This window comes from Larus michahellis, chromosome 1 (assembly GCF_964199755.1).
Source record: "Larus michahellis chromosome 1, bLarMic1.1, whole genome shotgun sequence".
In the NCBI taxonomy this organism is placed as follows: Eukaryota; Metazoa; Chordata; class Aves; order Charadriiformes; family Laridae; genus Larus; species Larus michahellis.
In genome coordinates this window covers 60,582,711-60,595,489 of record NC_133896.1, presented here as the reverse complement: position 1 = coordinate 60,595,489, position 12,779 = coordinate 60,582,711, and the positions used below count along the sequence as shown (strand labels likewise).

Genomic DNA, 12,779 nt, shown 5'->3' with positions numbered 1-12,779 from the left:
AGGAAGCAAATCCAGAGGGTTACCAAAAAGGACTATTATAAAAAAAGTTACAGATGCGAAGTGGAAAAAAGTTGAAGATCAACATGTCTGCCCTGCTCTTGAGGTATCTGGAAATCAAAATGGAGACACACAAAAGGCAGATGCAAGTACTTGCAATTTTGAATTAATATAAAGGTAAGGCACAGGCAAGAAAACATAAAGGCTGAAGTGTAAAAATTAATTTACAGTTAGCAAGGAACACAAGTAGTAACTGAAATGCAAAAATAAGAAGAAAGGAAATATAGAGCCTTAACAGGAAAGAAGAATGAGCAACATGCTCTATGGAAGACTGAAATACTCAGTTCCTTTTGTCTACTGCCTTCATAAAAGTGGTGATATCTGATCACAGACTGATATGTAGTAGGGCCTCAGGGTAAGTTAAATTTAGTGCATCCTTAGAGAGCTAGATGAACAGTCCACGAATTATCAGTGATCACTTTTGCAAACTGATTATCTTGGAGGTTAGAGAATACCAGAGGGCTGTAATAGGGAAAACAGAAAATATATCTTTAAAAAGGGCCAAAAAGGATGATGTGGGGAATCTGTATAACAGTGACACTTATATTCCTACATAAGCATTAGAACAAATTATTAAAAACACAATTTATATGCATCTAGAAGATATGAAAGCTGTAAAACAAGAGCTAACATGAATTTGCCAAGAACATGTTTCTGTCAGAACAATACAACTTCCTCCTCCAACTGAACAGCTTGCCTGATGGCCACAGCAATAGATATACTAACTCTTAACTGTAGTAAAGCTTATCAAAATGTTTTGGTGCTATCCCATGCTACATTTCCCTTAGCAACCTCTGGAAAATTAACTATATCACAGCAATGTGGTTCAAAACTAAAACTTGATGTCCACATTAATATTTTATTATCAATGTGGAAAACAACTGGTCATAACTCATTTAATTGATAGCTTAGAAAACAGAATAGAATGTACACATATGGAATTTGCAAAGCCCAAGTTAAGTAAAAAACACTTTGTACACCAAAAATTAGAAGTCAGAATCACCTTGGTAATTGGAGGAATGGTTTAAAAATCAACAATACATAAAAGTGCAAAATAATGTAAGAAATTAAATAGAGAAATAAAAAAGGGGAAAATAACAGCTAGGCAGCAATACAGTGGGAACAGATCTGGTGATTATAATTATTGCAAACTAAATATGCATCAACCCTGTGATACAAAAAAAAAAAAAGCATTTTCAAACTGCATCAGTCTGATAAGATATTAACTATTCTTATAAAATTTGCATTGTTGTTATCATTAGAAGATAGAGCACAACCTAATGACCAAATTTTCACAAACACATTCTTACACACCTGGAAAGTGCATACCAAGCATGGGAAACAACACACATTTTCCTTGAGAAATCTATTTACTTGCCTGTAGCATTCCTGTTAGGTCTTATATCTGTGTACATTACATGTAAATAGTAAAGTGCTGTTTTGAAAATTTGTCCTTGGATGTTCATAAGCAAATCCTTTGAAAAAACTGTTTACATATAATATTTGATCATTTAATATTTTAATATACTACTTCAATATTTACAGTTTCCGTTTCTTAATGCATACTTTAGGTTCCTACTTCACATTCTCTGTCATGTTTTAATGGTTGTAGTAAATAAGATGAGAAAGCACTCCTTAAGTGTTCAAAGAAACAACTGTTGGCATCAAAAACTTGAAATTAATACACCAGATACTAATTAGCATAACAGAAATTTACTGTAAGAGACTTTTCTCAAACCAAGGTATATCAATTGATATATAGTAGCACATAATCCTGTCAGTCTTACCGTTAATTACTGGGGTATAAACAACAATTCCAACTAAGTTAGGATCAGATACAGTTGTGTCCAGAATAAGGCCACCAATACTGAAAAACAAAGTGCAATATTTGGAATAAGGCAAGTAGTTACATTACTTAGTATTTCAAAACTTTTTTAGCAATCTATCTTAGAACATCTTCAAGCCACAATTTTCTTCTCAATTTACCTTCCCCCCTGCTATTACCTCATTCTCAGCTACAGATTAACATTGCTCTAGTTATTCATATATTAAAATTGACTTATTGTATAACAAAGACCATAGAATTTCAGCCAATCACTCCACTTTTAAGATTTATGGTTTTCATTTGACTAAATAATCTCTTAGATCTGTGTATAATCTTGACTGGAAACTGCAGGAGATGAATAGCTCACCATTTCCTTCATTTGATCCGACAAACTCCTGCACAGTCAATGCCAACAGGCCACTGCTGCCTCCCCCACTCATTCCCACCTGTGATTTAACTTTGTAACTTCCTCGTTTTGGGAAGATTAAAGTTTATCCACACTCGACGTTCTAGAGGCTCCTTAAATGTTTCTTTTAAGTACAATCAGGTGTTAAATAAGATGTAGAGACACAGGGCGACTATCAAGGTGAAGCAAGACAAATAGACTTACCTGCTTATAACCATGGCAGTTATAACAGGCTCCCATCCTGAATGGAGAACAGTTCTGGTAGCTGGGTGTTTGGCAGCTATGACAATCCCCATCGGAGTCAGAGCCAAAAAAAAGGCACCAACCAAAGGAGATACATAGTAATATGTCTCTAAAATAATAATACAGGAAAAAAAATAAAAAAAAAGGTTTTACTTTCAAGACATTCCTTTAAGTTTTTCTTAATTTAGAACTCTCAAATAAATTCTAATCTATATTAAGCAATTGAGGAATTTTAATAGTCTTTATCATTACTGTACCTAAAGTTTCAACTACTGCACTAAACAAGATGGTTAACATCTGCCATCTGTGATGACTGTCTCACATCTTCTCAAGGACAGAACTATCTGTGCAAAGTAGGAATTTTTATTTGATGCTTTATGATAAAAACGCAATAAGGATGCGGAATATAAAACATTATTTTGTAATGTATCTACTATAAAAAAGCAGCTGAATATACTGAAAATGCATTTTGTTTATACACAGATTCATAGCATATGTACACCCCCTTCTTTCCAAAGCACAGATAACGTGGTAATCTTCCCAGAAATAGCATCTAAAATGATGCAAGCACAATGTGTAATATTGAGGCATTTATATCAGTAGCTCAGTTGTTTCATAACCTGTCTGAATCTGAAAATTCACAGCCACAATTCTGCTGCTTGCACCTATCCATCAGAATTGCATCGTATTTCATAGGAACACAACTGCAGACACCAGTGAGTCCCGTCATAAAGCTGACCTTATAAGGCAAACAGCTGCCTCCACAGAAAGACGACTATTTTTTCGGATTACTTGTTTTATAATCCCATCCACACAGAAGCTATTACAGTGATCCAAGACTTCCTAATTCAATGGCGAGGTAAATAATGGAAAAATTATCCTAATGGCAAATATATATATATATATATATAAAAAAATTATGAAAACGTTCCACTTTTACATATATTTTGTTTTATGAGAAATGTGGTCATGTATTTACTGTTAAATACATTTTCTCTAAACTTGCAGAATTTGGACCCGTCTTAATGCAAAATATATTTTAAATTAACAGGTTGAAGTACTTCATGTAGAACACACACTTTACCAAAGAAGAATATTTAGTATATAAAAATGTATTCTCACCCATGTACTATAGCTTATTACAAAGGCTGCAAATTCAAGCAATTACTACTTTGATGTTATCTTGGTGGAGCTAAAATTACTCCTGGAAGAATTGCTGTAGGGTTTTTAGAAGTTACTATCCTGCTGCATTGACTGGTAACTACAGAGCCAGCAGAGCCAGCAGAAAAGATAGTAAGATACCTTTCACTGGGTAAGCGAAAAGCAGAAAGCTATTAGAATGAGAATGAGACAAAGCCCAAAAGAGAAGTAATTTTTTCCTTTCCTTATATAACTATTCTACAGTATATTATCTCCTCCTTCCTTTGTGGTGCCTTTTTTTCCTCCCTTCCCTCTTCCTGTGAACTCCGAGGTGGGCCTAATGTTAAGAGTTTTTACTCAAAACAGCACACACAATACGCGATTCCTTTATTTGATAATTATAGTTTTGTCTTATCAAACTTACTAAAAAGGACAAAAATGTACTGATGTAAAGTTCTTGAACTACCTACTGCCCAGGTAAATACATCCTTCTTGCAATGAAGAAAGATCTTTATGTGTACTAAGATCAGTCACATAGAAAGGCATCATTCATTCTACACCTATTTATTTAAAATTTTGAAACTTCTCTCTTTTTCCCCTCCCTTTTTCCCCCCTTTTTTTTTATTTCCCAAGACATAAATCATACTGCATCCCTGCTACTTTTTCTTTCTCCTTCTCTGTCTGTTCCTCTCATATGGAACCAAGGTGAGGCATTAGCATGTACCAGACGCCCAGTAACTAATGTAAAGGACAGAATGAGAGACTAGCTTTAATGTAGTAAATTTAGTAAAATATAAAAGGGCACAAAATAAGTTCCAAGTCTGCCACATTTTTGGAGACTTTGCCAATTTTATTAAAAGGTGAAGTCTGCTGGTCAGTAAAGATCCTCTGTTGCAAACAAACATTGAACAGCAAAATACAGATGTAACGGTGAGCATTACTCAAATTAATCACTAATTTTTTAAATTCTTTCACTTGCACACCAACAATTAGCCCACTGTACTCTTTATTACAGGACTTCTACCAACACAGGAAAGGAAATTAAAGTTAAAAAAAGTATGCTTTTACAATAATTTCTTTTTTAATCGCACTAACAACTAAAGAACTTGTTAGAACGTGTTCATGAAAAAAGGGAGAGTATTTAACTATCTGCACCAGTCTTCAAGCTTGCAAAGCTAGTCCAAGAATGTAGGCCAAGAATTACAAAGAATACTGAAAAAAAGTAAAATATATCATATAATTCCTTTCTTCTGATGGAGTGGGGGAGGAAAGCACACATAGATAAAACTGAAATCAGTCCCACAAATTAACAATGAATACAAAGCAAGAATTATTTAATAGGAAACTTCTAAATAAATAATAACTATGTAAAATATAAAATATACATACACTTGTCATCTTTCCACAGAAATGTTTTGTAAGTTTAAAAAAAAAAGGAAAAAAAAATATGAGAAGACAGTCTCACTAGTGTATAATGATTCATGAATTATAACCAAAATAAATATAATTTATATCCACTGTGCAACAGGACCATTTCAGAAGTTAGCAAGTAGCCAGAAGCAAGCGCAACTTTACAAATCTTAGAAAACATGACTAATGCATGGCTGATTATCAAATCTTTCACTAGCTGAATTCAACATATTTTAAGTTAGTTAACAGCAGCTACAGGAAGTAAGGAAATATGCATCCATAAAATGGCACAAGCTGTCATTTTTAAAGCAAACAAAGCAAAAGTTAGATGAACTTCCAAGAGGGTGAATGTGTGCTTTATAGCAATAAAACTACAGTGCACAATGATATAAAAGATAATGATATGAAAAATGCAAACAGTTTTGGGCTTTGGTTTTGGGTTTTTTTGTTTGTTTGGGTTGGGTTTTTTTGTTTGGGTTTTGTTTTGTTGGGTTTTTTTCCACATTAAGATAGAACTTTCAAGACTACTCAGCAATGGCTTAACTTTGTTGCTTTGAGTCAACAGTCAACAGCAAGCGAGAGGAGTTAATTTTTTTGGCCTTATTGTTCAACATTTTAGTATGTACAAATGTCTTAATTTCACCATGGAGAAAAGTACAGAGAAAACCTACAAAACAGGTTTTATACCTGAGTCCTTTAAACAGAGTTAGACATAAAATGGATTATAAAAGCTACCCCATTGTTGCAATACTCCCACAAGTTTCTTCTTGAAAGAGCAAAAGCCAGGAGTGGGGGATCTCCAAGGACGCAGCCCCTCTGCTATGATAATATACTTGCACTTTATTGGGATTCTCTGTTCTAAAGTGCTAGAGGGAATGATAAATAAACAAATAAACCGGTCACCAACCATCCCCATGTTGCTAAACAAGGAGGAAATCAGGTATATATATTAATCTGTTTACAAGTTTTACACCAGACAACCGAAAATCACCCTGCCCAGGTTTTTTAAGGCAAAGATGATGTAAAAATTAAGGCAAGGCAACTGCTCCCTACTAGAACTTCAAATTCTACTGCCTATTAAGTTTAATTAAAAACAGAACTATAGAAACAATTAGTAGTTTAGAATTATATTACAGAATCTGCCACAAGTGAGCAACAACAGATGCCAGTTAACTACAAGACCCGTGAAACTACTCAGCTCCAGCCTAACTCTTGGGAATAGAGCACAGAAGAAGAAAATGTATTCTACAACACCTGGAGAATGGGAAGAGGGAATAAACGACCCCTCTTTTGGGGCTCACTTCACGTCATTTTTTGATAGATTTACAATAGGTAGTTTACGTGGTAACTCAACCTGGCTCTGCTATAGAATTTGTAGCATCCCACAGTGAAAGATCAACTCCTAGAAGCACTCAACTCTTCAATGAGCTTCTGACTGTGACTTTAAATTAGAAAAGGAAGGAGGGAAGAAGAAAGATTCAAGGTTCTCAACCGAGTCCTTACTGATCTTCATTTACTTTAAGCCCTCATCCCTTCAGTAAACAGGGATATAAATTAATCTTCTAGTTCAGAGAACTCAGATGCTTAATGTTTTAGTCCTTGTGCCGGGCATCTACCGTGACTTACTGCTCAGTGCAGTGCCACTGAAAACAATGCAACCTCTAGTAGGAATTAGAGGTAAATTGGAAATATGCTACTTCAAAGCAACTGGGAGGGACCTGAAAATAATAATGTGAATCACACAGTTTGTCTTCGCAACCCGGATCCAACATGCACGAGAGGTAAATGCATATATATTTAAGCCACATTCTGTGAGAAAAACGGAAAGCTTTAAACAACGTCTTCAGATCATAACTGACAAATGACAAGCACCACGGACCTCCACATTTAATATACTGGGTCTTCCTATTCCAGAGCATTCCTCGTGTTCTATTCGAGGAACCGGAGCAGGATCCCCGCGACGGTCCTGGGGAGCCCTCTAGTGCTTTCCCCCAGTTATTTAACAACGATTCACAGATACAGTTCTCGGGGAGTTGTTAAGGGAGAAAGAACTGTTAACCTTTTACTATTCGAATGCCCATGTTTGATAGCTTTGCCATATTTTTTAAAGCACTCAGATGAACTTTTAAGAAATTATATATATAATGGTGGCCGAACAAGATGTTTGATTTGGCCCTAGCCTGGGTAAGAATCCTACAGTTCTTTTCCCTGCCTCTTCTCAGTATGTCGTGAAACACCCTCTCAAACCAAAGGCTGAGCACAGCTGTACAGCTCTGTTACAAACAGAAAGTTTGTACATAAATAATTTCCCCCTTCCAGCTTTCTTATCTGAAAACAACTCTTCCCCTGCAGAAAGGAGCCAGAAACTTATACTTTGTTTCAGTATATTTGAGTAGTTAGGCTAATAAATCATAGGGGAAAATAGTTAATTCAGAATACAGTTCAGACACGAATCCCACCTGCTTCATTACTAGCCCATAAACTCTGTGTTTCTTATAAAATTCCTATTGTGTTTGCTATTCTAGAATTAAGAAAGCAGGGAAACAACCGAAAGAACATTAATAACATCTGTGCTGGGTGAGGCCAAAGGTCTGATCTAGTCCAGTATCCTGTGCCTGACTATGGTCAATGGTTCAGGGTTGCAGAAAGAAGAAAAGAAAATGGCAAGTTTAGTGCTGCTTCTTTCAGTGTGCTCTGCCAGCTTCCGCTGCTGTTTGCCTCAGGGATTGCATCAATCCATTTTCTGTTTGCATCTGTCTGTTCAATACTCAATGGATTCTTCTCTGATTAATTTATCCAAATAGTTTTCTAAAATCACTTTGGTCCTCTTAATACATCAGGGCAGTAAGTTCCACATCCCAATCACATATCTTGTAAAAGAGTTTCTTTAATGTTTTTTTAACCTGTTGCCTAATCGTTTTCTGAATGCCTCTTCCTTGTCATTCACAACTTTGTATACTTCTCCTGAGCTGAAGCTACTCCATACTTCTATTCCATGTTCCTATTTCATAGTTCAAATACATGGCTCTTGGAAACCACGCATTTCCAAGGGCTTTGTGGTATGTTCTGAATTTAGAAAGAGTCTCTGTTTCCCAAGAGAAAGAAATAGAAAGACATTGAAAAAAAATATAAAGAGCAGAAGCAGCCATTTTAGCAGTAATCAGACAATTACACATACCACAAAGAGAAGTATTTCCAGAACACCATACAGAAAGAAAGAAAATTGGGAATCACTCTTAAAAGCATACTTCAGCGCACTTATCCTTCCCCGACACATGTGTGGGATCTGCTTTTCAACTGCAGTGGCTGACTAAAATGTGAGTGGCCATGACAGCTGTAAAAGTAGCAAAGGATCAGTTCGACCTGGCCCCACTCCTTTTTTTATTTCTCTGAGATACATTAGGCCATCTGTAACTAGAGATGTAAATTTCTGGAAATGTATGAAAGGAAGAAAGAAGTCCAAGTTTCTTTCCCCATCTTCTTTTTGGGGTTGAGTGGTTTTTGTTTGGCTTTTTAGATTTTTTTTTTAAAAGAAAAAAAGAAAAAGAATGTTTTAGAAGAAACCGAAATATTGGTAGTAATTAGTTACTCCTTTAGAAAAAAAAAGAAACATATTATCTGTAATTTATATAAAGCATAGGAAGCAGTACTAGATATAGTCACAAAAAATACTATATTGTTTATTTACAAAGGACAAATGTAGCTACTATTACAATCCAGCTACTATTAAAATACCAGCACATGTAACTAAGTTTTGCCTGTGGCCACAATTAAAAAAAAAGGAAAGGAGTAGAGGAAACTGTTTTAAACCAGTAAGACTCAGTATTAACAATTTACTATCTTTGAGTCATATGGGTTCAACTTAGACAATTATACAGAGAATATTACAATGCAAAACCATAAGAAACTAATATTGTAGTGAAAAGATTTAGGAAACAAATGAAAAATCACTGGCATATTCATTACAATGTAGTTTACAAAGCAAATTTTAAAGACCAAAATGAAGTTTGACCTATAGGGCACAGGTTTCCAAGAAACTTCATTTGAAATACTTACTAGTTAACATTTAAAGTCTGAAGTCTGTCCTTAATTATTTTAAATCAAACATGGTCTTGACCAGAATAAATTTTAATCATAACCCTAGCCTCAAGTCTAATCTCAGTGTTAATGCAAATTTGGCAATCTCTTCCAACTCCACACCTACTCAGGGAGTTACTATATGCCCATAATCCTAGCTAACTCCTTTTCACCTAGCTGGTAATACCAACTTCCCTGGCACTTCATTGACTAGCATAAACCCTAACATTGAACTGAATTCCAATCAAACACATCAATTGTTGGGACCTGAAATCTATTTTAAGCAGAATAACCCGAAGTTCCATCCCGGTCAGACTTTTGGGCATAACAATGGGTCTAGATAAACAGTCTCTAATGAGCTAAACTCTAATCATTATTCCAGTCCTAGCACTAGCTAGAGACACCAAATTTCATGAGAAAAGAGACTTCCTCTCTGTTCTTCTCATCAGAAAAAAATAAAGAAGTTAAAAAACATCTTTATAAATTTTCTTTCACTGCAAGTCTATAAACTTCCTTAAAAGAAGTATCTGAAGAAAATATTTGAGAAATAAGTTATTAGAATATAAAGTATTTAAATATAGTTACAAAATAAACAATACAATTTAAGTTTTAACAAAAATATAGAAAATACTAAAAATGGCTGCTTTGCACACTGATACATTTAGGCTGACATCACATCAACACTTTCTAAATATGTTTCTATGGAAGGAGTCAGTTGCAGCAATAATTTAATTTGAAATAGTATTATGAACATTCTTCTATGTGGAATAAATACTAAATTGGCTAAAAAATACGAAAGTACGGCATTGTTCACACATTAAGGAAAAGTACAAAATCAAGAGGCTTCTGAGGTAGAAAATAGCCGCAGCTGGCATGAAGGACACAACATCTGTGGTTCCCTGATAAGCTACATGAGGTACGGGACGGGATGCAATTATTCCGTGGCTTTACCTTACGATGTATAGCGGATATGGGAATGGGATGATACCATGAAACAGATAAGCTGCCAATTAGCTGCCCGCTCGATACTCAGAGCCAACATTTTGTCAAATTTTGATGAAATGCTGTCCTTTGTGCAAACTTTGCTCATTATAATGTCATTATAGTACCAAAACACACTTCCATCCCGAAGGCTACCCGCCTCCAAGGTGCAACCACTCCTTCTTGAGTCTGCACCCTGAATTTCTCGTAAACTATACCTTTAATTGTGAAGCGAGAGAAATTTACACCAATCATGATAAAAGTACGTATGACTAAAGTCACTCAAACTCCACCTTGAAGATAACAAATAGTATAAAAATAGCCCGAGAGAGGGGGGATACCCAGGGAAGACACCATCACAAAGAATTGCATCACTGACTTCTGGGATCAGTCGACGGGCTGAGCCTCTCTTCCCTGCTATAGGGACGCCTTTGGGTAAGACTTAGATTATACCGAGTGCTTCCTCGGGAAACTTAGAAATTTCTCTAGAGACTCTCTTTTCTACATTTATAGCCAGGCTGTATCGTTTATAACTTTGTCGCGCGTTTTGTATATGTAACAATACTTTCATTTGCACGTGCTTTGCAGACAGTGTATTTATCACTGGCAATCCTAAGAACCTATATATCTGTTGTTTAAATAAACTGCACTTTTTTAAGTAGCTAGTCGTTTTGGTTTCTCACTGAACGCGACCAAAGACTCCAGAGTGGCCGTGCTAGTTCATGAGCACGATTAGACTGAAGGTGCAGTCCACTATTAGTGTATCCAAATCGTAGTAGTTTAATACATATTAAACGCGATTGGACTGATAGTGCTGAATTGGGCATCACTCAGAATTTAAACCCAGCCACACCTAGCCTCCCACCTCGGTGAGGAGTGTTAGAACACAAGGGGGTTTATTTTCTGCCAAAACCGCTTTGCCCCTTTTCACGCAACATTCTCCTATGAGAAAATGTTTTCATATTTTTTGTTTCTTCATGGGAGAGATGAAACAGGAAGAAAAGGACCAATTTTTGAGTTCCTAATTCTCATTTTCCAAACTCACATCTCCTTTGTGACAATCAAGCATTTCATTACATCGGCTACTATCTGAGCATGCTTCTAATAATAATAATAATTATAGGTATATTCCTTTTTAGCAGACATTGTGATGACGAACCTTCTTCAGTAGAAGAGAAGAATTACAGACTGAAAGAAAAAGTCATTCATAAGAAAATTAGTTTGGAGCTGTTTATGTATAATTCACCTGTTCATAGCTATTAGTGGGAAAATAAGCAAACAGTAAAAAACTGTCATCAAGAAGCCAGACAGAATTGATACGTGAAGTAGGATTAGATCATTGCCCTCTGTAGTCAGTAGTCAGTGAAGGCCTCTCCTTTGCTGCTTAGTTATTCAGAGTGGTTATACATTTTTTCATCTTTCATGGCAGAACTGCTGTTCTGAAGAAAGCTACAGCTACATTATAAGATTTATGTTTGAAATATAGTCATCAAATTTATGAGACAAAACAAAAAAAAAGAAAACAGAAGAGAGTAGGGCCACTATTTGGAGAAGCTGGAAGCAAGCGGTTACTTCATTTACTGAAAAGCAGAAGGAAATGCTGGTAAAATCAAGTTCAGGCGCAGGCAACAGGAGAGAGACATGGAAGTGTCACACTGTGAGGGAAACAAGATAGGAAAGAGCTGAGGAAACTGGTACTGGAAGCTGGAGCAGGAAAAATGAGGAAACAAGGAGGTATTGCAATGGGAGCTGGAAAGAACTTGGAAGGAATCAGAAGGAAACTCACACTAGTCTGCATAAATCATTTAAAAGTCACAGCATTCACAAAGCACAAATCTATCTAAAATAAGGCTTCACTTCTTTGAATACATACTTGTTGTAGACGTGCTATTGTTACTCAAAGTACTTAAATTATTGCTATTTTGGTTTGTGGGCACAGCTGCAGCTCAAGATGTATTTGAATGTTGCCCAAAACCACACCCTAACAAAAAGAATTCTCACAGCAGAACTCTCCCAGCAGCTGATCAAGAGAGCCAATTCAACTCCTTGCCCTCAGTGCAAGGGGAGAACGCTTCAAAAGGGCTCTGGGAAGCAGATATTTGATTTAGGGGTGGGCATTCAAGAAAACTTGGATGAAGACAGTTTTCCTCCCCCCAAGAAAGCACAGTAAATTCAGCAACTACAGTTTCTAATTCACACGTAGATTGACTGTGATACTGTGAGAGTCTTCCACTTACTAGTAGGCTGTGCCAACATTGTGGTTAGTGACTTCTATCATCTTAAAAAAGATCATGGCATAATGCTGCAACCCAAGATTCCTTATTCAGTGGTATAAATGTTGACAAAAAAGTCAGTCAAGCTAAAAGGTTTTCTAAACCTCTCCCCCCCTGCCTTCTCCCCACCCTCCTGACCCAAAAGAGGTTCCTAGGGAGACACACACACTTAGAAACATACTTACCAAGGCAAGCATAAAGACCCTGACTTATCCACGCTAGTATAGCAAGCGTGATAAGATCTCCAAAACTTGCTGCTATAGGAGTGGCAACATTGTCAGGATTAATACCAGTCTTCTTTGATCCAACAATAACTCCAACCATTATTATTCCTACAATCAATAAAAAGGACAGGATAGTAACCATA

General features: G+C 36.1%; 1 protein-coding gene across 2 annotated transcripts in view; it reads right to left on the bottom strand.

Moving 5' to 3' along the window:
- SLC41A2 (solute carrier family 41 member 2) overlaps positions 1-12,779 on the bottom strand; it is a 57,591-nt gene that overhangs the window by 25,025 nt on the left and 19,787 nt on the right. For both annotated transcript variants that reach the window (XR_012586291.1, XM_074581150.1), the window contains 3 exons: positions 12,598-12,744; positions 2,493-2,640; positions 1,845-1,924 (listed from right to left, as the gene is read on the bottom strand). Coding sequence is in view for 1 of the 2 variants with exons in the window: in XM_074581150.1 (XP_074437251.1) it covers positions 1,845-1,924; positions 2,493-2,640; positions 12,598-12,744 (375 nt within the window). In the remaining variant the exon portion in view is untranslated. The remainder of the gene's footprint in view (positions 1-1,844; positions 1,925-2,492; positions 2,641-12,597; positions 12,745-12,779) is intronic.